Source organism: Orbicella franksi, chromosome 3 (assembly GCF_964199315.1).
Source record: "Orbicella franksi chromosome 3, jaOrbFran1.1, whole genome shotgun sequence".
Taxonomy (NCBI): domain Eukaryota; kingdom Metazoa; phylum Cnidaria; class Anthozoa; order Scleractinia; family Merulinidae; genus Orbicella; species Orbicella franksi.
In genome coordinates, this window is record NC_138147.1 from 2,116,449 (window position 1) to 2,144,428 (window position 27,980).

A 27,980-nucleotide genomic window follows, 5' to 3' on the forward strand; every position below is an offset into this window, starting at 1 on the left:
TTGGAACGTGATCAGAAGGCATGTAAACTGAAATATTTTTTTTTAAGGCACTAGTTCTAATCATTTCGTTCGTCTAAATCAACGAAAACATTCATTTATCGTGAAATTAACGTCACAGAGAGTCGGCTATGTTACGTGCTCTAATCTCTGGCAAGATACGTTGAAGCGTGACATTCTTGATGGAAAGTACTGAAATATTAGACTTGCTTGCCTTCCTATTGGTTTACTTTAAGTGCTTTGTCCAATAGATGAGCAAGCCGCAAACTTTATGTATAAAATGTTAATTGCTTTTTGTTTTCGTGTAAAGGGACTTAACCCGGTGCAATACTGTGTAGCTCTTCAAGTATGAATATCGCGCAGACCCTTAAGTACGTTTGTCGGAAAATAAACAAGCAAGTTCACTTTCTCAAAAAGGCGACAAGAGACCAGCCTGGTCTGTGTATGTCAAACAAAACACTGATCCACCCGGGACGCCCAGGGAGGGGGGGTGGGGGGGGGACTTCCATGTAAAAAGAACGTGAGTGATTTCGGAAATTTTGAAAAGAGCCCTAAGAGGTCCTAAGATCCTGTTTTGTGGGCGTGGCTTTAAATTGTTTTCACCCCTAAGAGGTACCAATTCTAAAACAACACATTAACTGACACTTTCATAATTTTTTTTAATAGCGATAAAGATGATCGGCATCGAATACCTTCTACTCGTTGAGCAGATTGTCAAATATCTCCAGTCATAACTTTTTTCGGCTAATACCCTTAAAGGTACAGCGGCTCAATACCCTAAATGGAACCGCGAAAGCTCCTGCTGTAGAACTTTTAAGGCTGAAGACTCTATGAGGTACCAAAACTGTATTTTTAACCCCTAAAATGTACGATGAGCACGCCGTCATTTAATATGGCGGTCCCCCCTCCACGGGATTGGAATCCCTGTTAATGTTGTCCGGTTAAACAGCAAAACAACGGTTTGCCTGCCCGCAGGCTTAACAGCGGTGAATACTCAAAAGTCCGATGTCCCCCTATTCCTAAAACACAATAGACTTGTTAATGCATGATAAGGTAAAATCGTCATATTTATCACTTGTCCCGACTCAGTGAGGTGAAGATCAATCATCGACGTAACTGGCAGCAGTCAAGACTTATATAACCCCAGCTGGTTGTTTGTTCAGGACAGACGATCAAGGTACACAACATTTTAGAAGTTCTTCAACGCTGTAAAGCTTCTTGAAGATTGATTTCTTTTCTGTTCATATGCAACAAGCCTCGGCCAAATTATCTTGTTAAAATATTCCGAATTCTTCCTCTTCAAGAGCAGGAAACAATTTATACGATCTTGAAGCTTAACAAAGTAATGTTTTGGAGAGTCACGGAGAATTAACGAGAATCACGCCTCCTGTATGACAATTGAAAGGAAGAGTACGAGCGCTGTCGTTTCTACATTTCATCTTCGCATAAACATTACGTTTACGCTTGACCTATTTCTAAGGCGTTCGTTTAATTACTAGATCTGATCTGTATGTTGGATGCGTATAATAACTGCTTTGCTTTGTTCTTTAGGTTTGCAAAAACTTGTTGCTATTCATCGAGACTGAACTCAAGATGAAACTTCACATCACGGCTCTAATTGCAGCACTCCTTTTGTTGACCATGACAGATACTGGGTGAGTGAATACGCACCACCACCACCAACAACAACAACAAACAACAACAACTAACTTTATTTGCATACCATTGCATGACCATAACTACATACAGAATTGCAAAAGCTTTGGTAAACTAAAAATAAAGCAGTAATGATTATCGTGAACACCATGAGGATTATGATATAGCAATCAAGTTCCATCAGTTTGATTTAAAAGAAGAATATTGTGTAGATCAAACAAGATGAAATGAAGTTTGCTAATTGACTATTAGCCGATAATGAAAAAAAAGTCATAAGTTCGGCGATGGCTTGAAACGGGAATAATCGTTAAAATTCGGAAAGATATATTTTTTATTTTTCTATAAAATTCACTTCTTAGAATAGAGTATTTGATTTAACACATAGGAAAATGAGATTCACTTCCAATTTCATTAGATTAACAAATAGGGGAGAGTCTGTTAACCCTTGGAAACTGACCATATCTAACAGTTTCAGTCCTCAGTTTGTGATTGCCTATCCTAAATTTCACTAGTTGTTTTCTTTCACTTAGCTTGCTTGTTAGGCCTAAATAAGATGAAGGTGTACAATCGTTTTTAAAAGCGTTGAAAAATTCTAGTTTGTTTCGCATGGTATGCTGTCAGTATAGAATATACTTAGGTTGCATTAGGTTAACACAATGTTTGATTTTAGCTTTAGAAAGCACGCAAGATCAAAATACAAGGAAATAAGGCAAATTGTAAAATTCAGACATACTTAATACGTATACATTAGAATAGAAATATTTTCACCAGCCTGATGAAGATCTTCTGCGCCAGAGAGCTTCAACCACGTTTAGCAAAAGGCGTTTTAAATAAAATCTACATGCCCTAGATGAGAGTAGCAAGGGGGGGGGGAGGGGGAGGGGGAGGGTCGTAATTTCATTTCACGCACGAATTCATGCGTCACGTATCCTTTTTTTGTACCAAAAAGTTGAGAAACTATAGGTCATGTGACCAGCCGTTGCAAAAGGCATATTATGGAGCTCGAGGGTGGTACCTAGTGTATATTGATATCAGATGTTGCTTTTCAATTTCAGCTTTTCAGTTGGGCAGGTCCACAAATTGAACAAAAAGTCTATGAAGATAAGACCTACGCGGCATAGGAGGACTTGGAGCGTCCGTGATTTGAATGAGGCCTACGACGCTCTGGTAAAACCTGAGTGCCAAGATTATCCATTAAAGATTGTGCTGGCCATACCCAAATGCATGAACCAACTTCACTGAAGAAGTGGGGATGAAGTTTATTCGGTGCTTCAGCCAGTTCGTTAAACCAAGACCATGCATTTTACCTGCATTGTTTCGGCTTGTTTACTGTTCTTTCTTAGCAATTTTCCTGCGTTAGGCAGAAAGTAATGTGGTTCTAAAAATGTAAGGAAAATAAAACAGTCCAGTCTTATCTAAAGTAATTAAGCGTCATCTTGCTTTGATTTGATTTGTTAATTCACAAATTGACGTTAGTTTTTCATGCGTCTGTCCTTTTATTGATCATGAATTTCGTCATAAAATTGTCAAAGTAGTTGTGGATCCGCAAACTACTTTGACAATGTTATGACGAAATTCATTGTCTATAACAGGACAGAGGCGTGAAAACTGACGTCAATTTGTCTTTTACAATGACAAAAACGCAGACGGGACAAAATTAAGCGTGTCTGTGCGCTTATTGACAATGAAAATTAGTTAATGAGCGTGCGAGAATTCTCCAGTTATTGTACGTAAAACACTACATCATAGTACACTGGGGCCATTATGTAAACGGCCAAAACAATATAATGTAACGAAACTTGACGTGGTGAAATATTTAGAAGATGTTGGAACGGAAATCAAGGACTGTCTCTCGTTTATTTTAGTCTTGTTTGGTGCTTACAGTTGTTTAGCTTCACCTTTCAGCTCCATGCTCAGGTTCATACTGGCCCAAGTGGGCGTGGGTTTTTGTAGAGTCTTTGAAAGCAAGCGAGTACTGTATTGAGTTAAAAAGGCAGAATGGAAGTTCTTTCCTTTCACTTTCTCATAAACGGCGCTTGTCCAAAAAGGAGCCCACTTTTCATTCCGTCCCTGTATTTAAAATCAGGCTGAACAACTGTTGATGTATTTGGATAAGAATATTAGACTCCGAGTCCCCGCTACAGTCTTCTACTATGATGAAATTAGCATCTTTTCTATCTAAGTCATTTTAAAACATAAACAAGTAGTCTGTACGAGAAAAAATGCAGTTTACAATTATCGCCAAATATCTCTTTTCGTTCCAGAGATATTTAAGTTTTTAAATATGCAAATAAGCCAAGTGATGACGTCATAAACTCAACGAAATTGTGATCAATTGTGATGGAGAAAGATATCTCATGCAGCCAATTTGTGTCAGAAATGTATATTTCTTTGCAGTTAGTTCTACTGATGGTACTCCACAATATGAGTGTATAAACGGTTTTGCTACCATGGCAACATAGTGGGTTCCAGATCTTCCCGATATTAAAGGCTTTTCTGGCCAATTGTGCCAACAGTGCCTCATCTGCGTTATCCAGCGCTAGCAAGCATATAAATGTGGACGAGTAGACAAGTAGGACATTAATCAAAGCTTGCCAATGGCCTTATTCATTCAGGTAGACGAAATTGAACGTCCTACAAACTACTTAACAATTACTCTACGGTTTCTTGCGTCTGGTAGAATTCATTAAATGGCTTACACGTATAATGCGTCTACGTCAACCAAGAGACGATGATCTGCTTCAACTGTTTACGTATACTGAGAACATGACAAATAGCTCAAAAGTATCCCAGTTGGTGTGGAAAACGAAGGAATGAATGCTAGCACTCGCACGTTTCACTCTTTTGGAGTCTGGGCCGTGCGAACCGAGCGTCATCTGCGTCAAGATAGCTTTTGTACCGAGCGTTTCGTAAATTGGTTAATATTTTGTGAAGATATCTTTCTATTAAATTGTATCGTCAAGTAGGATGAGGAATCACGCAGTGGTTGTCAGCATGTTCACCGAGAAGAGCATTTTGTAAACTGAGTACTGCAATAAACGTGAAGGAATAATGGAACTGGATTTAGTTGACTTCTGCACACCGAATGGCGCAACCAGCGGTTTCCTTCCTCGAAGATCAACAAATTTCAAAGTAAAAGACGTTAGGTAGTTGTATGTTCTAGTCTAGTTCTAGCCTTCCTCATGCAATCACGCAGCGTTAGGGAGACAGGGGCCCTCTCTCATAGCCTGTGTTGCAGGCGTAAACGGGGAAGGAGCACCTGCTATAAGAACCGGGCCTCTCGCATCACGCCCACCAATTTCGATCTAATTCAATTTCATCAACTGTCAATTACAGTCAACAGTTTTACCAATCGGAAACTAGCGTGCACTTCACGGCATAACTGAATTTAGTCAATTGAAATTATTTCCCCACGGTAAGAGCTCGAAAATAATGAGTAAAAAGAAGGAATACGGCTGCGATAATTTCTGCAGGTTCTGTGGTATCGAGTCTGGTGCAAAAGCGGAGAGCGTCTTTCATTGTCCTTCCATTGGGTTCACTTTAATTCAATACAAAAGTTGCCTAAACGTATGTAGAAGTTCTGGCCGCAAAATCAGAAACGCTGCAGAATTATACTGTGTTATAAAGATGGCTGTGACTTCAAGCAATGCCATAACTGCTCGGGCTACGAACTGTAAGGCCGTAGCTGAACAAAAGCCAGTATTTTAGATTCACATTGGCGCATAACACCGGATTGGAGCAATCAACAGAAGGATAGCTCAGTGGTTCCATCTCCTGCAGTTTGTCTTTCAAGGATAGTTTTCAAAGGCGAAATAAACTGAATCGACTCATTCCCGTTCAGTTCATAGTTCTTGGCACGGACAAACCTTTGATAAATTACACTCCTGCGGGCAAAACTGCCCAAAACAACTCTTTCAGCCGAAAAAAAAAACTGTCACGACCGATTCTTGCTCGGGTTTTAACGTACATTTGCTCATGCTAACGAGATTTTAAATCTCGTTAAATTACATCCCTTGCTAAAATACATCTTCACCCACGACTATTGTCGTTATTTCTGACGAGATTGTGCAACTAGTAATCAAGCATTAGTCAATTGAGCATTAGCCAATGGAAATTTTGCGTTCGCAGAAATGAACAAAAGAGGGTTCCTATAGCAGACGTTTTTCCTTTCTCCCAGTCCTCTTCCATCCATTCATCGGCCCTTTGCCACCCAGGCTCTTTCAGAGCGTAGCGTTGCGTGACCAAGGAGGACCAGAACTGGACTGAGAACATACAGCAAGCACTTCTGAAAGCGTGACAAAATAGCTTTACTGTCACAGCTTGGGTTTCAGAATAACATCACATGACGCATAGATAAGCAAAGCAGTTTGGCAAGACAGTCGTGACTTCCGACTGTTATGCTAGCTGTCGAACCTAAGTTCGATTCGATTGTAAAACTGATCGAAACTGAGGAGTAAGGTAAGTGATGAGTAGATACAGATTTGTGGTCGAACAGAATTTTGGAGACTTCAGTCATTAGATTTGTCGTTTGAAAAACTGGAATGAACCGTCAAGGGGGGGGAGCAGATCCTTTTATTGAGATGAGTTGCACGGCCCATGTAAAGAATTAAATGGAATAGTAATGAGGCTAAGCAAACGGAAAACGGCAAAAATTACCTCTATTTTTGTGTTCTGTTCTTCTAATGAATTCTTAAATACATCTCACAAAAATTGAAAAAACGTCTGCTATTCACCGCAGAATACTAATATTTTCACTCTGCTGTACAAACAGCTGAAGATGGACGGCAAAAGCGTCATTTTTGCCATTTGCAAGATTAGAGAAGACGTTTCAAAATACGTTCAAAGCTCAAGAATATTGTCATTACGTATTTATGTCGAGAAAGGATGGTTTCCCTTTGGCTATCAGTTCCAGGAAAAAGTGAAGAGAAATCTGAGAAATCTTCAGATTACTGATGCGTTCGAAAGTGATCGTGACGTTATTATTTATTTCGCAATCTTAATTTTAGATAGAATAAACATCAAACGAAAAAGACTAGGAGATGACACAGGTATCATAAATTAAGCGCATGAGGCTCTGGCGACGTCTGAAAAACTGCAGTCACTGAAGCACTGGCGTGTACTTCATTGGAAACGAAACCGGAAGAGGTTATGACGAACTACACAGTTTGTGGTGGCCTTGTCATTGCTATTTATTAAGTTTACTCAAAGTAATGTCCATAAATGTCATTGTTTAAAGGAAGCCAGACTGCCATTCTGTATTGACGTATGCGGAATTAAATCCTCTTTGTTCAAAGAAGCAGGAAAAAAAATCATGTTTCTTTGAAAACCGGATGAACAAGATGTGCTTAGCGCTCAAAAATATTCGAAGCTGATATCTCACGCGATCGTGACAAGGTCACGCGATCATTAATATTATTCGTAAGGTAAAATAGATCAAATATGCTACCTTGGAGATAATTTTAACTCACTCAGTGATCGAATAGAGCGTTACTTTAGAGAAAGAAAACTTTTATTGTATGTCGTTCAGTCACGGGCATCTACTCGTCGCGTGTTTAACAAAAGGTTGATGCAGCGAAATTTCTAAATTTATACACACAAAATGTTTGTGAGTAATTTCTTAGAAATGGATTTTGTGATAAAGGCTGGCGAGATCATTTTCAAGTGCGGGCAAAAAATATAAAATTAGCATAAATATGTTTCTACATGAGATTATGGTTTCTAACAGTAAAAGGTGGTTAAAAATGTCACGAACGATAAAATGCAATAAAATATGTAAGATAAGTGGTAAAAATATTTATGAAGTTAAAAAGGGACATAAAACAATGAACATGATAAGGAGCCGAAACATATTGTGCAAAGCTTTAAAATTTTAAGGAAGTGTCAGAAAAAAGTTTTATTGTTCTATTTTCGAATTTTTTTTTCAAAGAACTGAAACCAACGCTAAACAAACAGTGTGACCCCGTGCGCGCTGAATTACCTGTTTAGATCAGTTCTTTATAAGCTTATTATCATTATTGATTATTGCTTAATCGTCTCATTGTTGCTGCACGCAGGCTATCATTGCTCTGATATTTGAAACTTCGTTTCTATTCAAACACATGTAGCAATGACCCCTGAATAAGATTTGAAGATGAGCGAAGTGAAGGCGTATTTGCATGTCGTGTATGCTGGTTTTGGTGATGCCTCCGTTTTGGAGTTTCAGTCAGGTGGGTACTGTAAGAATGAATCTCTCTTCCTAATTAGCTTAGAAGCCGTTGGTGAGAGAGCTGTAAACTTTATCCCTCATAGACTGGCTCCCAGTTTCCTGTCTCGCATTATTTCAGTTCCATGCGTGGTAGATCTTCTTACATGTAACTTTACTCTTAAATTACAACTATAGCTAATAAACGACAAAATAAAATAAAAGAGCACACCTAAACTTTATAACAGATTACATATTGTTACCAATAGAGGCAACACAAGCATAACTTGAAACCTGCCCAGCTGTCTTTCCTCTTTCTCGCCTGACATTTAACAGTTTATTGAGACCCAGCACGGTGGATCATTTGGTGAGCGGACAGACATAGAATTGATCGAAGTATGATCTATATGCTCGGAATGACATTGCTTTATATCCTTAGCTGGCAAGCGCCGATTCTATTTGGTGGATGGTGGCCCAATCTGGCATGTCGGGGCGGGTGGAACGCTAAAGAAACGAATCAAGAAACTAACAAAGCTACAGCTCAGTCGGCCATACTACCAATACCTCCTCAAAACACTCACTGATCTGGCTAGGATTCCAAACAGCACTGGTATGTTCCATATATATGAGCAGCATGATAGTAAGCAGAACACTTTAGATGTCAAGTAATTGGGCGACGCAGAGTAAAGTCGAACGTTGCATTCTCTCACCAAAATCAAGACGATTTGACGACTTAAATTTGTTACAATATTTGGTTCAAAAACAAAAAAGCTTGGGTTGCATGTTGGTTGACAGGTCTTTAGCGGGAAACGGAGGAAGAACCAAACCAGGAGGTATCTTAGGAAATTATGGCAGGAATCGGACGCTTTTAGGTACTTTTATTAACTAAACACTGATGACGGGAGTGTGTTCAGTAATACTGAGAGTATAAGTACTATGTTCAGTCATAGATACCACCCACACATGGCATTACTGCTTGTACTGTTTCTACATCGTAAAACTGATCTCCAGGCTGTTTTTCATTCAACTGCAAGATACGCTGAAATTTTTTACGAGTTTTTAAAAGTAGACAAACGACAAACAAGAGGCAAACGCGTAATCAGAAAATTCGACGACCAACTTGCGATGAAATCTTTTGGATTCGTTTCAGTAATAGCAATAATTTTTCTTAAAAAGACTCCCAGCTTCATAAATTAAATAAACTGGACGCAGAATAAACGAAGTAATCAGAAACATTTCACAAAACCCAGTATACGCCAGTAACATTTACTATTTGCTCTTCATTCATTTAACGCTTTACTCATGCATAGTAAAATAAAACTTTACCAGGAATTAAACTCGACGGAGCTGTAGTCACACATCCCCATGCAGACCACTTGGATGGTGTGGAAAGACTATTCAGAGAGCTACTCCCTGTCCAGTACCAAGAGAGCGTGATGCCGGAAAGACCCGAAAAACGACTAATGTCCAATGGTCCCGTTTTGCTAACGAGGAAATTTGCACAGGAAGACAAAGCATATCGAAGTTTTTCTGACTTTCTGTTGACAGCAAAATTCGAGATTAGCCTCGATAAGGGAGACATACTTAATGCTTTCCAAAACGACATTGTCTTCACCTTTCCATCATCGCCGGGCGTTTTGTACCAGCGCCAAAAACCCTCAGAAGACGATGAACCTTTCTCTGAAGAGAAACAAAGAAGCAAGTTGAAAGGAGGAAATGAAGACGATGATTTAAACAAATCGAGTATCATTATGTACACGCAAAAGGGTGGAAAGATTTGCCTGAGTGGGGATGCTTATGGTTATGACATAGTCGCGATGCTTCGAAAAGAAGGAGTCAAAGATTTAGACATCTTCAAGTTGCCTCATCATGGAAGTGCTAACAACAGCATTTTGGGAAAGGTCTTGCCACCTCCTTGGGCCTTTCAAAATTTAGCGTCGATGTTGTTGCTTTCTATAAGTCTCACAAAGAAGATTTCCTTTGAAGAGAGCCCTGAAGAGGAAAGTAACATTGATTCCCTTCGCCAGGAACTGGAAGTAATCGTTGGCGGTGGAAATGGAGAAGAACTACAGATGATAGCTGAAGTGTTCTTGAAGCAACTTGAAGCACGAGTTAAAAAAGAAAAGCAACAGATCACCCCCGATGAGTTGTTAAACAACATAAAAGAAAAGCACATCGAGATAGTGGAAGCCCTTCAGCAACAGTCTGGAGGAATAGACCCGTGCAAGGATCTGAGACCTTTAAAATCCTTAGAAGATTGGGATACTCTGAGGAATAATGTGGCCAATACTCCGATGTCTCACAGGTTCCCAGATTCAACAAAAGCGCCGAAAGTTAGCATGTCCCCGTTGGTTGGAAAGGTTATGGGCGATGACCCAATTTACCAAGACTACTTCGCGGGAAAGATTGGAATTGATGCGTTTTTTCAGTCCTTTCATTCCAAAACGTATTACGTGTCAGCTGACGATAAATATGGCCATCCTTCATCAGACGTCATCAAGGGGATCATAAAGGCTGCTGTTGAAAAGAACAAACCATGCAGAATCGTGTTTACTTCGGGGGGAGCCCTTCCAGCTAAGTATTTGCCAGATGTTCAACACAAGCATTACAAGGAATGGAACAAGCTCGTGTCCCTTTATTACCTAAAGGGTAATGTTTCATTCACTTTGGACCCCAGCAACGACGCCTACGTAGCTCCAAGCGGAACAGCCAAATTTGCAAGCGAAGACAAAGTACGAATCGACGTTGCCGCACAGCTGAAAAAGAACTTTGGGTTTACAATTCCACAGCGGTCCTTTCTGCCAACACTTGATCAGTACTACGTGAAGACAAAGATTTCCGATGGTAAGTTTCTCTGGCTTAAAGTAGACAGTGACGGAACGCTTTTCCTAACGTCTACAAAGGGAAACCAAAACGTCCTGGTGGTGTCCAATGCTCCTTCCATCAATGGTGACTTGAGAATGCTCACGCTCAAGAGCATCTCCGAAAATGGCGGTGTAAGGAACGTCTGGCTCGAGAAAGCTAAAAAGGAAGGATTTCTTTTGAAAGGCGCTGCTGAGGGAGATTTCCTCTTCGAAGAAAACGGCTTCCTGAAGTCTGGAAACAAGAATAAAGGCAGTTCCTTTTTCTTTGAGCACAAGACGTTTTCCGGTCAAATGAAGAGTGGAAAGGAAGTTTCCATCGTCCAGTTCTTGAAGTCATTTGGTTACGACGGGGCCGACAGTTCAATTAATGTTCGAAGCGTTCTTGAAATCCTCCTTGGTATGCCAAACATGAAACGCCTGATTGAAGAATTGCCCAATGATTTTATTGGAATTGCCATATTGGATCACGAAGTCAATTTAAACTTGTCCAAAGTAGAACTTTCCTCTTCCGTTGATTGTGAAGTCGTTTCAAGCCGCATAGAGGTCATGGTTTCAACAACTTCCGTGATGTTCGACAGGCAAAAAGTCACTAAACTAGAAGTTGTGGTGAGAGACCCATGTTCTACGAACCCAAACCTTCTTCTCCTGATATCAACCACCCTCCATAATACCAGATACACTGTCGACTTAAGTGGACATTTGAAACCGAGAGAACCATCCGTCGACATGTACTTGAATGTGCTTGGAGGTGTGCCATTGGAGGGCCGCAACAACATGACCCTGGGAACATTACTCGAACGTGTAATGGGACTTCTCCCCCTGGAAACTTTGTCAAAGTGCCTCCAAACACAGCTTTTGGCACGCGAGATGTTTACTTGGAAGGTTGATCGTGTTCTCTCCACGGTAAACTATTTCATCTCCCCATTGACTGTTGAGGTACTGTCGGGAGACATGTATGTCAATATCCCACCCGGGATGAACAGTATGACCTTTGGGGGTACAGTGACAGTCCATTTGTCCCGAATGCACGTCATTGTCAGTGACCCGCGAACGTACAAGAGTAGCTTCGTCATAGAGTGCGACGCTAAAATCGATCAATCTCAGTAAACATGTTAATGACACCCTCATCAACAGGTGTCCCAGAATTGACCATCGCCTTTCCTGAAAGTGTCAATGTAGTTGCTTTGTTCAAAACACTGGGTGTTCCTAGTAGCCTACTTGAGCTAACGGTCCCATTAGCAAACGAGGTCATTAAGAACTTGGCATTGAGCAAACCAAGAATATCTGTGGTCCAGGATGTTCCAAGTTCCAACGTGACCCGGATTTCTTGCGTGACCTTCGATTTCTTATTTGACATGTTTCCCTCCGTTTTACCAAGCAGTCTTCCCCAACCCCAGGACAGCAAAGCGTCTCTCTCCATTTTCAATCCTTTCAGTGGGAAACCTCAAGTCGGAGTTGAAGTCGAATTCAATTTGCCAATTTCCTCATCGGCAAACCATTCCTTCTTGATTTCAAAGTTTTCCTTATGGCCAGTGGAACAATCCGATCAAGAAATCCAAACAGGTTATCGTTTCAGCATTTCATTGTAGCCCAGCTCGTCTGCGATATCGATGCAATCAGTCCTTCAAGCTGTTGGTCTGGGAGAGTTGACAGAGTCAATTGCTGCATCCTTCCCGTTCATTCCCTCAGTGCTAACGAACGTCCAGCTTGATAAAGTCACTCTAGAAGCAAACACCCAAAGTCGGAGTATCGATTCCTTGACTTTGTCACTGTTCGTTCCAGAATTTTCAATCCTTGAAGGGAAGCTAAGCATTCATGAAGCAAATCTCTGGGTACAGCACGGCGGCGATCAATGGTACGCAGAAACAGAAATGAAGTTGCTCGTGTTTAACAAGTTTGTGCGCCACGCAGCTTTTTCCTTCCCGAGACCGGATGTACCTGGATTACTTAAATTCCAGAACACCGAAACTTTGTTCACCCTCAAGGAGTTCGTTGCAGGCATCGGCGTTGCTGTCCCAGACGATCTTCCTGTCATCAAAGGAGTTCTTGATATAAAAATTTCTAAAGTTTCTATTAGCTGTGAAAACGGCGTCGACGGTGAGTCCTTCAAAGTAACCAAGGTGGTAACTGTGTTGGAGAAGCGAACCTTAACAGTTGGACCTCTTAAGCTTTATAATCTGGAGCTGGAAGTTTGCTACGCCAATATAACACAGCAATCATCAGTGTCATTTTCACTTCAAGGATATCTCAATCCTAAGACACACGCATCTTTGGCCTTTGATGCAGAACAAAGAGAACTGCTTGGACGCTACGTCTTCACGGCAAACACTTCCTCAAGTGACTGCTTGAATGAGTTGTTTCATGACGAAATGGACGATTTTTCCAGCAACAATGCCTTTGACCAGGTGAAGTCTCTGCATGTTCAGGAAGTTAAAGTCGTCCTCAGTTTTCCACGCGAGAAGGACTGGAGCCTAACAGAATTCGTTTTAAGTATGGAAGGTACCCTCTCCTTAGGACCGTTTAACCTCAAGCAACTTCGTCTCCATTACATCAAAGACCAAGCTGATGAAGCTAAACAACGTATTTCAGTTGTCGGTCATTTCAAAAGTGATGATCAACTGCTGAGTTTCACCATGGAACTTTCTTGTACAGGCCAGCAGTCAAAGAGTATTGCGTTTGAAGCAGCCGTCAGGCCAGATTCTCCCGGAGGAGTGACGCTTTCATCCCTGCTAGAGCTGATTGGATTGAAGAATCCTGAAGTTCCTCAAGTTGATGGATCTCCCGACTTCCTTGACATTGAATTGAAGGTAACGGTATGAAAATATTTACACTGAAATAACTTATTTGATCATCAATTTAACCAGTTGCTTTCGCAGACAAAATCTTCCATTTGTCAACTGTAAACATAGCAATGAAAAAGAGAGACTAGGGTGTATAAGCTATGTATTTGTTTTCTTTCGCGTAATAGTAGATTCAGTTGGTGTGTACATTATTTTCAGAATCCCTGTTTTTATTCACTATGAGACAATGTCTGACTTACTTTCCTTTCAGGAGGCGTTTCTTCGATTTGAGGTCTCACCATTTCGGATTCGGAAGGTAGATGTAGTCATCCAGACGACAGAAACGTTGACAATCCTTGAGAAACCCCTTATTCAACTTCACGAAGTAAGACTAGAGTACCATTTAGACGACACAAACGACTCTGCGGAAACTCAAATTTTCATCGCGGGAGGTTTCACCCTTGTAACACTTCGGTTGGATATCACACTCAAGACGAACGTTGGAAATCGAGGATTGACACTGGAAGGTCGTTTGCAGGGTACAAAGAACACAGACAACCTCGATTTTGAACAAGCGGCCAAACAACTTTCTCCAAACGTACCTTTCAGCCTGCCTAAGAATGTGGCATTGAGCTGGTTTCTTTTGAGGCTCGACAGAAATGAAGACACAGTTTCTCTTGCATTGGAGGGTGATTCGCCCATGAACTGGTCGATTGATGCAGGTTTCAGTACCATCACAGTTGAAAACCTTGGTGGCAAGCTGAAGTTTGAAAAACACCGAACGTCCGATGAGTGGACTGGTTTCGTATGCCTGACTGGCGAGGTACTTTTACCTGAGTCTGTTGCTGCGGCTGTAGATGTCTACCACGACAGCAAAGGGGAAACCCTTGTAAGGGGGACTGTGCGTCAGCCAGAGAAAATTGATCTTCAAGTCATGACTCAGAAATTTGGAGCTAGTTCAGATTCTTCGAAATCTTGGAATAGACTTGTTCCTCACGAGACGGAGTCTTCGGTACGCTCACCAAAGTTCAACAGTGCATCTTTGTTTATAAATTTTTCTAGAAAATCACTGTTGTTCTATGGAGATGTAGCTGGATTTGGCTCAGGATTGTTGATTGTCACGAACACAAATGACAGTGAGAATTCCCCTGAATATGGCTTTCTCTTCGGCCTTAGCCTCGGAAGAGATTTCAAATTTGCCTCACTCAACAGAAGTCTCGGTGTTGTTGATGAGATTCTCTCGGTACAGCAGGCCAATTTGTCCGTAATTTCGATGGATCATGTGACAGTCGAAGAAATGTGTAAGGACTTCTCCAAACTTCAAGGAATAGGACTCAAACAGCAAGAAGTCGATGTGCCGTTCAGCGACCTAGACATCCAAGCCATTTCAAGACTACAAGTGAAACCTGGGGTGACAGCCTTTGCGAAGGTGACCTTTTCTGGAGGGGAATCAAAACTTTTATCAAACGTAACTCAGATTCAAAGGGGAGAAGGACTTGCAGATATCGTGCTTTTTGCCCATATTGCTGTAAAAGGTATGGACACAATATTCAAAGCTCAAATGAAAGAGATGAAGCTCTTTGGAGGAAGCCTGAGGTTTCAAGAAATTTCTCTGACTTACCAGCCCTCTGAAGGTAACACTTTAACTTTGAGTGGAAAGATGTCCTTGGCTTTAACAGACGATTCAAACCCAATTGTCTTCAATGGAAGCTTAAAGATCTCAGAATCCGAGGCGGAATTTTCCATGACAGTGGGAGGCAATCCAAGGAACATACACGAGCCATTTGGAATGTTTGGAATTACATTTGACGACCCACAACTTCAGTTGAGTTTGATATTTGATCAGGATGAACATTCTTCCATTGTTCCATTTTGTGCTATAAGTGGCAAAGTCAACTTCTCCAAATCCTCATAGAAAAAAACGTCAAGTACAGTGTTACACTTAAACGAATTGACCTTGGTGGAGTGGAGACAGCGCTTTTAGAGGCAACAACCGAGAACAACAACGTCAATGTCAGGAGTGATGCAATAAAGTACAACAACAAACAATTCATGGCAACTGTCCAGGCAAGCTTCCTCTGCAGTGGAGAATCGTTCCAGGGGAGAGAGCAACTATTATCAAAAAGTGTAGCCCCTCTTCTCCGAGCGCCGTCCAAAGTTGAACTCGAATCCAAGCAGGAGGGACGGGAGGTAAATGTCATATTCTCTCAAGTTGAATATGCAGTGGATTACAAAGCTGAAGTTATCACTCGTGATGGTAGCGTCATCGGTGGTGCCATCATTAAGCGACCTCCTAGACACAAAGATGGAATTCATGTGTTTCACGCTGAAGAACTGAAATATGGAATTCCCGGGGAGACTAAAGTTCGAGTTTGCGCTCGAGGGCACGACAAAAAAGTAAATGAGTTCAAGTATTCCTCTGGTCTTTATCTTGTAGCGGTCCCATCTGACCTCCGTCACTCTTACGAGGAACTGTCGCAAGAATTGGCCGTGAAATGGAAAGTGAATGACACCCACAATATCTCAAGCTATGTCTGTGAGATATATTCAGTTGAGGGCCATGCAGTCGTGTTTACAAAGGAGGTTCTCAAGTCAAAAGATGACCGCCTGGAGGCTAATCTTAAAATTCCCCTCAAAGACGTATCTGACAAATCCAAATCTCCCTATAGCATTCGTGTTTGTTCTCTTGGAGTATCGACAACGTTGGCAAGTCCCTTCGTCAATAGCAACGGCTTCCTGTCCTTTCTGCCTCAGGTTGACGGCATTACACCTTTGTACGACCCTCAGGGCAATCAACTAACTGTCTCTTGGGTGACTGTTACTGGAGCCACCACGTACAGAGTTGCCAGTAGAGAGGATTCGAGCATATCAAGCGTGGTAGGAAATCTAAGCTCGGAAGGCGACACAAGCAAAGTGGTGTTTGATATGGGGAAAGTACGTCTAAAGACTGGAGTAGAGTATGCAGTCACAGTGATCGCTGAAGGATCAGATACGCTCCATCTTCCAGGTTTGCCATCTGCAGCGGACACCAAGTTCACCCAATTGCAAAAGCCAGCCTCTGTTAGTCAAGAATACTCCTTTGAGGAGAAAAAGGTGAAAGTGAATTTCCAACCCGTTTTCCTTGCATCTGCCCACCAGATAGAATTCTTCGACGAGAGTACCCCTACCAATATAGCAAGCAGATATGTTGTTTCAAAGCCAACCGGCAGTGACGATTGGCCCTCAACGGTCATACACTCCTTTGACGTTGAAAACATGAGACTTGCTGGTGGTGATTGGTTCAAGTCGCGCCTTACTGCCCTGGGCAACGCAAACTGGATAAACAGTCCCTCTTGTGTGAGCGCTACTGCGTTGAAATGTAGCGAAGGACCGATCAGCGTTACCCTAAAGTACAGCACCGAAACCAACAATCTGTTGATCATCCTCTCCTCAAGACCGGGGCACTTTGCTGCTAAAGTAGAGGACACTTTCCACAAAGGCAGAACAATCAACACACAACAATTTGTTGTTCAACAATCCACGGGAAGAGAGTCTGTTCACCAGACTGTGTTGAAGATTCCTCTCGTCTCAGATGAAGAACCTCGGGGAGCAATATACCAAGCTTTCGTTCAGAACACTGGTGATCAACAGCACTTGCCAAGTGAGGTTAAATTGTCCAATCAGGTACCTTTGCTCAATCCACCAGACTCTGTGACACAAGAATACAAAAATAATATCTTCACCGTAGCCTGGAAACCTGTTCACTTGGCAGCCGGTTACCACATCAAGGTTTACAACACTAAGACTGGAAGCACAGCCTCAACGGTGAACGTTATTCCTGACTTAGGCTCCACTGGGGAACAGATGAAGAAAGAGTTCGAGGTAGATACACTGCAATTGGAATCTAGTGGGATTTACGAGACACTCGTGATGGTCTTGGGAGGTGAATTAAGTATTGGAGGAGCCAGCACAAAATCGATCGCGACAATTCCGTCTTGTCCTTCTCCAAAAGACGTCCAAATAACCTTTAACAAAGAAACGTTCCATGTGGTTGTACGCTGCTCTTCTATAGAAGATGCTCTTGTCCTCAGACTTGGAGTGGTCGATGCCGATAAACTGGAAAACCAAGAAGCCAATATGCAAGGAGCCATTTTGGGAGTTAAAGATCTGGCAGTGGCCGATCAGTTGGTGCCATTTGATAGTTCGAGTGATGGCGGTAGACCCGAAGAAGCAGAATTTGACAATAGTGTGCTGATTACGTCCTTGGATGGTTTACACAGAGGTGTGGCACAAGTAAAGGAAAGGCAGAGGGAGATTTCTCTTCCAGGTGGATATTCCATTTCTGAAGGAGTTTTGGCTTGGTTAAGACCAGCTCTTCCGATTCACCTGTCTTTCGATCCTGTCAACACAACATTGAAGATTATCTGGACTCAAGTAAGCCTAGCACTTCAGTATTCGGTAGAAATCCTTCAGGAGAGAGAGAGTAAGGGTGGAACAATTACTTTGATTCCATTTTCTGACGTGTTGCCTGGTGATGTTCTTTCTTCCAACTTCAACATGGAGAACGTAAACATTCAAAAAAGTGATACGTTTATCGCAAAGGTACAGCCGTTGGGAAGTCCAGGGACTGTGATAACACTTCAAGCCATTGGATATTCTACAGAGACACTCATTTGCGAGGACTCTCCTACCGACGTTGAAGTTTCACAAGTAGAAGACGAAACGGTGAAAGTTACTTGGAAAGAGAAGCTGTTCCCTTGTTCCAGTTAAGCGTTTGGAAAATTTTGGAGTCTGGGGATCAAGAACACGTCATTAGCAAGGTAACCGGATTTATTTTGTATTTCTGTCGGTATATCACCTTTTGCTTACAGGTCGAGAAGTACAGCTTATTTAAGGGTAGCGAACAAACAATAGACTAGTCCAGAACTGAAAACTATGTACGCTTCTCATAACATCTGGGTCGGGTTCAGAGTTCAAATTGGGGCAATATGGACCAAGTCATCGTTTTCATGTTATGGAACTTTGTTTCAACTTCTGGCCTCAAAAATAACTTTTGTAGTCTGAAAATAGTCCTCCTCTCTATCGATACATTTACTAGCACATTTTTCGAAAGCAAAACAATACACCGTTTTAAGCATAATTTCAAGCTGCCTTCAACCTAGACCGAGCATCATTTTGCTGAACTCAGGTTTCAGGTCGCACTCTGGGGGTTTCTGTAGTCAAAGTGATGTGCTGCAAACCGCTTCACATCGGCCCGGAACTTCCAGCTAAAAAAGGCCTTTAAGCAAACGTTTTAGTTAGAGCATTTTCCTGTTTACTTAACTGGTTACGTCCCTCAAAGAGAAGTTTTTCTAAAACAGTTCTCTTGGCAAACGTTTCGTATTTACTTCAGCAAACAGATAAGCTCCAGTTGATATCCACATCACAAGCTTTACGCATGGTTTCACCAGGACGGTACAAAGTTGGTGTTCGAGCTCAGGGGTCTATCAACAAGTTACACAGTGTTTACAAAGACGCTGATTTCCTGGCCATCATTCTCAACGCTCCCGTTGTTATTTCCTTGCGGCAACGCCCTGCAGTTAGAGTAAGTGTGTAATGGCCTCTTGACATTAGGCGATGACTGGACAGGCCCGAATAGCGGGACAACTTTTTACGGTTTACACAGGAAATATCAGCCCGGTTAATGGAATGAGATTTGCGCTAGATGTGTTCTGGCACCAATTCAAGAAAAAAAAAAAAAGGCGCCACGTACAATGTAACGATCTCTTCGTTAATACATATCTTAACCTTGTCAACACTTGAAGCTTTACAGCAGCAGTTAATGACAAGTACTTGTTATGAAGAAGACTCCACTCAGTAACGAGGCAAAATGAGGCCATCCAGGCCGCCTTTTTGCGGAAGCAAAACCATGTGTCTTTCCTACCACCAGGGTGGAGTGTTCTTAAAGGAAATTTTTCCAGTCCGCCGCCTGAAATTCCATGTTGCTTAATCCGCGATCTCGATGACCGGGCTAACCAGCTTTCTCGTACCAAGAAACCGTAATTTCTACAAAAAAAATTAGTAGTGGGGCGAGATCTATACTGGATGCCCTTTGTGAGTAATGCATTCTGACACTTTCCCGGTAAAGAATGGTGGACATTTCTCAGTTTTGAGAGATCGATAGTAAGGTCAAGTCACGGTACATTGCAGTCCTGATTTTTTGAACCTCCAAGCTGGTATAAAGGAAACGAAAACTGGTTTGAAAAATCGGGTGGTTCGAGAAATCGGACGTAAAATTAAAGTGTAAGTGGGGACGGGGGGGGGGGGAGGGAGGGAAACGACTCTTTTGATTTTCAAAGAGAGATCTTAATCAACTCGCAGTTTTGGTTAACCCCTCAAACGTTATCTCCAGCCATTGTATAAACCCGTTCTTCATACATCCAGTCAGTTTTATAAACTATTTTTAAAAGTAACAAACTAAGTAACTGATAAAGGTGTCTTTTTGCAACGGACGTAAAAAAAACTTAAGTAAAATCAACTGAGGGATAAACATTGTTGCCCTTGCGTTTTCTCAGGTGATGTGGACTCCTGCTGACAACAATCCAACTCAGGATTTTACCAACTATGTGATCTCGTTTCTTCAGCGCGGTGCAGGACCACAATGGACTCAAGTTCAAGCTGAAATAACGGCGACAGAGAAAACCATCGTAGATTTGGAACCCGGCAGCGAATATCTCTTTTGTATCTCCGTTGCTAGTTCCAAGCGAGGGAATGGCATTAGAAGTCCAGCCACAGTTGTCCACACAGAGTTTGGTAATTTAAACTTTTTTTCGCAACTCAGCGTACTTTAAAGTGTTCATTACGATCCCAGGGATGAAATTTTTATACACTGTAGTGAGTTTAGATTTAACTTACAGACCCTTATCGTTTCCGAGAAAGGAATACGCTTTCAGACTTAAGGCTTGTTTCAGGGACTTTTTCTCAGTGACCAGGGAGCTGGCTGCAAGGACACTTGCACACAACAGACCTTTTAAGCTTGGGTGGTTTGTTTTTCCATTACAGTCCACTTGATATTCTATAGCAATTGTTCTTTTATCCATCTATACACTCGACTATTTGAAAATTTGAAAGCATCACATGTCCTGAAATTAGCAATAAACCTCCCAAGCTAAAAAGGTCTACTGCTACCTAGAAGTTTTCACGAAGGGATAACATAGGTTCAATTAAGGTCCCAGACTACAATTTGGTTTGCCCTGGACTCTCCAACAAGAGTTTTAACCAAATTGGCGGTTCACTGTCGAGATGTTGGTCGCCGGCCCTTTATACCATTAGAGGGGTAACATATCGGTCGCACTGTCCAAGCCTGCAAACAGAACTAACGAACACTTACGTCGCAAAATTTAATTTAGATTCCACGAAATGTTCATTTTCTATACTCTGAACAAATCGAGAGGTACGAACAACCCTTAGTAAAGCTTGTTCAGCGGTATTTCAAAACCATGACGTAATCATGGTGTAACCGCGCTCGGAGACGTAATATCCGTAATTCTAAAAGACATCACCTCGGTTGTGATTTCAATTACTCGGATAAATAATCCAGACTTACACGTAAATCAATATTGATTTTGCTGACAAATAGTAGATAATTATGGTAAGCACATGCGTAAGCTGTCTTGCAAATTGATTCAGTACAGCAAATCGTGCAACTCGACACATACTGTTAAAATTTATTCGACGATTGTGGAAACTTGAAGTGACTTAATTACCAACGAAAACGTGTAATCATATCTTCCCAGCTAAAATGAGATACGTATATTGATATTTTGTCAAAGCTTTCTGAATTATAACAAAATACAGAGCATGCAGGTATATATTAAAGATGGCACTCTTCGATACAAGCAAGAAATCCAATGAAGGTAAGGTGTAATTTTTTTTGGAGCGCAAATTTGAATGGTAAATTCTGTCAAAACTCATATTTATGCTGGCTTCCTCAAAATATTAAGCAAAAAAAAACTTGAAAAAGAGTAATCAATTGAAATTTTAAAGAAAGCGTTTACTGGCAACGGCCATACACTCGTTCGGTGAAAACCTTAGGAACGACGAGCTGGAGAGAATTGCAAGGGAAAACTTTTGTGTCCGCCTGCGTGCCACGGTAGCGCGAAAAGGATATTCCTGTACCATACACCCACTAAGATTCATGTAGCTATAAGTAAATCAAGTTTAGATATAGGCGAAAGACGGGCAAACGATATGGCGGATCGAGGCACATAAACCTGTCGCGATTATTTACCAATCTTGATGCCTTGTAGAAAACTACTGATCAAAACTGGCGCACCTGAGAGCATTGGGAATTGGGAATATATATCGCAGTAAACTTTGCAATTTTGCCAACAGTATATTATTGGCAGTAGGTGAACAGATCTTGTCAATGGAATTATCTCACTGATGGTCCACGAACACTTATCTTAACTGAACAGTTTCTCGCTGTTTCCTGAGACTCTATGCATGTTATAACTTTCAAATTTGGGCGTTTTACTCAAAGTTAGGTCCTCTACTAAAAGTCACTTAATAAGTCGACAGGCAGATTCTTATTGCTCTTGTAAGGAGGAATAAAAACATAAAACACATACTCTGGTTGAAGCTTCCGAAGAGTAACACTGAGCCCACAATTGCATGCAGAGGTTATTTCAGTAGCTCGATGCCTTTTTCCAGAACGGGTTTCACTTTATTTTTGAAAGAGCGTATCACCGGAGAGGTTTTGTTTGATCAAGCTGCTTTCACAGAACCTTTTATCAAATCATCATTTGAGCCCTCCAAAGACTGAAGCTGAAAATATTTATGGTTGTGAAATGCTCCAAATGTGCTTGGAAAACAAATAACGACGAAATTTCTTCCATAAAGCGGCTATAACCTGAAGAAATTGTGTCACTTTGTTAAAGGAAAGTCGCAGTTCGAGGGCTCAAATATTTGGGTTTTGTTTAAAGAGAGGGAACTGGAGTAAGAATTGTTAAGGACCATAATAACAGTTTCAGTCGGCCATTTCGAAAACGAAAATGTCTATCTAATTTAATTATATCCAACTGTACTATCTAATGAATTTTAAAACTGTGCTGCCAAATAAATCATTAAGCCGGCAGTCATTAGCTTGCGACAAATAACAGGTTTTCCGCTGTTGTAATTTTATATGCTGTTGTGTGAAGAAGTGAAAACTATGATCCCGTCCACACTGCGCCGGAGAAATCTGAAAACGGCGTTTTCACTCTGAAAGCTAATGAAGTGTTTTCCGTCCACACTACGCCGCAGAAATCTGAAAACGGCGTTTTCACTCTGAAAGCTAATGAAGTGTTTTCCGTCCACACTACGCCGCAGAAATCTGAAAACGGCGTTTTCACTCTGAAAGCTAATGAAGTTTTTTCCGTCCACACTACGTCGCAGAAATCTGAAAACGGCGTTTTCACTCTGAAAGCTAATGAAGTTTTTTCCGTCCACACTACGCCGCAGAAATCTGAAAACGGCGTTTTCACTCTGAAAGCTAATGAAGTGTTTTCCGTCCACACTACGCCGCAGAAATCTGAAAACGGCGTTTTCACTCAGAAAGCGAATGAAGTGTTTTCCGTCCAAATTCCGGGTAAATTTGAAAACGCAACAATCACCGGTGATTTTAGATTTGTATTTGAGGAAAACTCGTGCAGGGAAATCGTATGATTATCTTGACGCTATCGTTGTCGAACCTCTCCGTTTTCAAAATGTTTCCGTCCACAACACGCGAAGCCGGCGTTTTAAAATTCCTCTGGTTTGAAGAACGTTTTCCAAAAACTCCGTTTTCGTGACGGATTAGTATGGATGGTAGGCCTAGCCGTAGAAATAAAGCTGCCTTTTCAAATATCTCCGACGTATTGTGGACGTGGCCTATAATCTTAGCCCCTATGCATCACAAAATGGTATGATCATTCCTACTTTGTGTTAAAAGAGGGTTGCAACGGGCTCAACTAACAGCTGAGAACCTTCAACTGTTCAACAATTACACTAAGAGCTCGTCGAGAGAGTTTCTGTCGGACGTTATAGTTCACCACTAAATTTTCCTTTGTCATCATTGGCCAAAACCGACCACGTGATCTCAAGTCAACTATCAAAGTCGACGGAAACGGGCGCAAGCCGTCCAGCCTCTTGAGGTTCAAAACCTCAAACGTGCCTCTGGTACTAATCATGCCCGGTCACGTGACCCCTATAGCGGTTCATCGTTTGTGGGAAAGTCCCTGATATTTTCCCTGCAAAACAAACGCAGCAACAATTCCGGCAATGTCGATGCTCTATATGAAGTCGATAAGCGACTGATCATGCTGAAATAATTGGTTTTCAGCAGCAAGTCATTTACCTCAGGCTTTACCGCCTTGAATTTTGTTTTGTGCCCCGTACAAATGCTAAAAATCGAATAAAGTAACCCTTTTTCTACAAATATTGGTTATAATTTATATGCGCCTAAGCAATTACCCTGCCTTTTGATGTTGTTTATAGAAATGCAATGATCCTCAACGGAAATTCAATATGGCGTAGGCCGAAGTAATTATAATGAGTGTTTCATGAAGCTTTTTTTTTTAAATTAGAAAGCCCCACATACCCGAAAATATTCTCTTTTCAAACCTGATGTAAATTTGACAATGTCTAATGCATTGACAGGATGTTTTTGTACGCTCCAATTTACTGTAATCTAAATCCCCTAACTTCCGAAAGAAGAACGGCAAACGTCCAGCCTCAAACTGCAATCATACGTTTGCCGTAAATTTGAATCTAAAGGTACATTATGTTCCAAGAACCGCGAGCTTTCATCAGTTTATACCAAATGGACGGAGAAATTGATCATGGTTACCAGGTTACTACAAGTTGTTGGGTGTACTTTTGTAGCTTTACGGTAGCCCGTGTTTATTCGTTTGTTTATTTTTTATTTTTTTGTTTTATTTTATTTTTTGCGTAGATACCAGATTGCCAGGTAATTTGTTGGACAATCCAAACTTTGCGCCTGTGGATGGCTGGGAAGAGCAGGGCTATACTTATAACATCGTCACGCAACCTTGGCATTTGATACAGCTGACAAACAAACAATATAGACTCGAACCTTCTACAGTGCTAGGTGAGCCAGGAACGTTCTGCGTTCTAGCAAGTAACAACACATTTAATACAACGAACAACCCCCCACCCCTCCCCCCTCGCAAAACCAATCATCAACATACGTGTCATCTAAGGGTCATGTATGTATCCAGAGGCTTCAAGGAATTCAGTTGTTTAGCCATGTCTATGGCCTTAAACTGACACTGTTTCATCGGCAAACAATGTTACTACCTTCTGGGAAAGGGTACTTCTTGAATACTTTTCCGTACGGTTCTCAAATTAAAACCTTTGAGAGTTTTTTCGCGCACACATGGCACACCCGGGAAAGCTCCGGTAAAAAGATCAAGGATGCTCCTCGTCTCGCCTAGGGGAGTAAACTGCACCAGTTTTGGTTTCACTTAGGGTGACCATTATTAGCTGTCGGGGTATCTTTTAGGACTTTTAGGGCGCACTCTAAGTAATAAAACAAAACGCTGTCATTTCCGTCAAAACTTAAATGATCATTCCTGGGATGCCAGACCCTGATTAACACAAAAAAGAACGTCATTGAATGCCACCGACAGAAAAGAAAATAGCTTGAAATGCTGCAAACATTGAGTTCTCTTTGTACTCCAGGAATTGGTGACAGCTGGACAGACCTTGATGGAAACAACGCCTGGTGTATTGCGGCACCTGGTAATGCGCACGACTCATGTTGGAGGTTTCAAATTATCGATCTTCTCGCCAAAGGTTTTACAGCTAAATATCTAGATGAAGTGAGACCAGATATTGATGTTTGCGAATGGTAAGTCGGAGGTCCTTTTACAGCCTTTGTAAGCGCTCGATTATAATTTGTTTCGTGGTTCTATTTTTTATCTTTATTCCTTGAAATATATGAAGATATGTCAGGGTTATACGCTTCATGACCTCTGCGCTTGTCGTTTCTTGCCAATGGCAAATGGCCGTTCAAAGGGTGGACAAAGCGATCCAGCGGATAAATCATTATCTGACCTATCTAGTAGATAAGTGTTGGCAAAATAAGCTTTGTTATCAACTGGATATTGATTTATCCAGGGGACAGCGTTATCCATTCTGCGCTTCCTATCTCCCCTACAAAATAATAATTTTTGCATCCTTTTCTTTTAAAGTTTTGGGATCGAAAAAGGTGGCTTGGGTACATTTGACATGAAAGTGTCCCTTCTAGACAGCAACAAGAAAGATCTTCCAGGAAATACCTGGGACACACCTTTACCAATTATCCCCCTGGATTAAGGTTCATTCGATTTGAGGATAGCATGCAAAGCCTTGAATTGGATGGACACGCCTATGAAATCAAGGCCTTTGGCGCAAAAGTGAAAATTACCAGAAGCCGGTAAGGAAAATTTACACGAAGCTGCGTATATTTACTTCGGCATGTTTGTTTTTGGTTGTTAGCACAGTATATAATGCAATACCGGGTGTGTAAAAATTCACTTCCTACTCTCTGTAGAGACGTTTAAGGACCAATCACAGTTGCTATCGAGTCCTCTTGCCTCTGTCTCAAAACGAGGCTTGGTACTAAGCCATTTTGTACGACGAAATGTTGACACGAGTAAGAAACAAAAACAAGGCAATTTTGAGAAGGCCTGCTCGTTTATTTACTGTTATGAAAATAGAAATTAATAATTAATAAGGCTTCAATTGAACTTTTATCAGTTTCATTAAAATGCTGCTGAAGGACAACATCCAACGATTACAGAAATTAACAAGTTTTGATGATAACGACCGTAGCATTTTAGCCTTCACATATTTCGTCCTTTCTTGTCGTGGCTTCGATGGGAAACCAATACATTATAACCTTGTAGCATGCTATTTATTTAGTTACGGACCAGAATAAATAAAAATATTATAAGCGGCCTAGAAAAATGTTTCATTCTTTCCAATTTCAATTTTAAATTTAGAATGTTACAATGCTGTCTAAGGACCAATGGTGCAGTGGACCCCGCCTTACGGTCACACCTCGTTCAGTACGGCGACTATTTTTTGTCCTTTTCACGAAAAGAAAAGTGGCGTCACAGCCAAAGAAATTCTCTTTATCTCATACAACGCAAATTCTTAGGTAAATAATTACACACTCCTCTTTTGTTTTCAAACCAATTTTAGGCCCGGCGAAGATGGTCAAAACTACAGCAAAGAATGCGAGGCGGCCGTCAACGAGCAAATCAACTTAGAGCTCCACGCAAGCTACGTCCTCTTATCCATGAGTTGTTACAAATACCATGACGTCGTCGTCGATGACGTCACCCAGTCGGGCTTCAACGATTTCCTGTTGATCCAGTCAGATCTGTGTGTTTCACACGCGCAAATGTTGATGCAGTACCAGAGATACTGCGGAGGACAAATTGAGCTCCGTGACATAAAGAAGCCAGAGCGTGACACATGGGGTACTAAGCTCGAAGCCTGTGAAGCTGCCTTAGAATTGGCCAAAAATATTGATGATTCGTTGCTGGCCCTGCACAGAGTGGCTAGGAAAAACGGCGATGGTCACATGATGGCCTTCATCAGCGACAATCTTCTCATAAACCAAGCCGAGTCTGTATGCGCGCTGTCGAGCTTCCTAACCAAGTTGAAGACAGCTGGCGACGGATATGGTAAACTAGACACCAAAGTAGAATGACTCTTAACACATTTTCTTTTATAATGATTTTTAGAAGTACGTATTAAACTCGACAATTATCGGGATAGAAGCGAGTGAGTTATGTGATCTTGTAGGTTATTACACACTACCAGCTTAAAGAAACCGAGGTATAAGGATTTGTTTCTTATTTAGAGGGTATCTCACTACATAGCAAGGAAAGTTTCCACTGATAACACACGTAAAATCTTAAAATTTGATAAGATATGTAATTCGCAAAACAATTGCTGCTGGAATGATAAGGATGCTAGTAAAAGCAATTCGTATTATGACATTTGGGATTTAAAACTGTGAACTAGGCGAAAGGCAAGCATACCTTACGAGAACTTTGGCTCAGTTCTGAAAACTGTCTGGAGAGGTGCGTTAAAGCCTGTAGTGAATATAAGGTAATATCAGATTTTGCTTTGTAATTTTCATCAATTGAACACGATCATGGTCTCTTGTTTTCATTTTTTTGTGGGACTCAATCACATACACCACATACATTTACGGACAAATTTATAGGTATGCCATGGATCCCTGGCTCCAGCGAACATAGGAATCCTTCTATAAGTATCTTTAAACCGTATCTAGACTAAATGAATCAGAAGTCTATTTTTTGGAAGTTCTTTGGCATTAATTGCGGTTTGTCATTCAAGATCTTTCTTGTGCGCCATGTTCGCCCTCTTTTCAAGATGCCGAGGACCGGGGGGGGGGGACTCACATATAAAAAGAACGGTGGAGCTCGTTGTCCCTTTTCGGGTTAAAAAAGCGGTTTGGTAGCTCTTAGGGTGTTCAGCTTCAAA

General features: G+C 41.3%; 1 protein-coding gene and 1 long non-coding RNA gene across 2 annotated transcripts; both read left to right on the forward strand.

Moving 5' to 3' along the window:
* The first annotated feature begins 1,417 nt into the window (after positions 1–1,417).
* LOC145480614 (uncharacterized) lies at positions 1,418–3,009 on the forward strand. Its single transcript, XR_014048527.1, has 2 exons — positions 1,418–1,652; positions 2,709–3,009. It is a non-coding gene; the product is annotated as an uncharacterized LOC145480614 (long non-coding RNA).
* Positions 3,010–6,025: 3,016 nt separating this feature from the next.
* On the forward strand, positions 6,026–27,181 carry LOC145480615 (uncharacterized). The gene is given in 16 exon segments (XM_081458886.1): positions 6,026–6,111; positions 6,660–6,798; positions 7,758–7,859; positions 8,274–8,444; positions 9,164–11,788; positions 11,791–13,505; positions 13,750–15,389; positions 15,392–18,198; positions 18,201–18,277; positions 18,850–19,041; positions 20,012–20,249; positions 24,409–24,564; positions 25,158–25,326; positions 25,670–25,749; positions 25,752–25,893; positions 26,664–27,181. Coding segments are annotated over 14 exon segments (10,602 nt in total). The 5' UTR covers positions 6,026–6,111; positions 6,660–6,798; positions 7,758–7,783; the 3' UTR covers positions 27,178–27,181.
* The last annotated feature ends 799 nt before the right edge of the window (positions 27,182–27,980 follow it).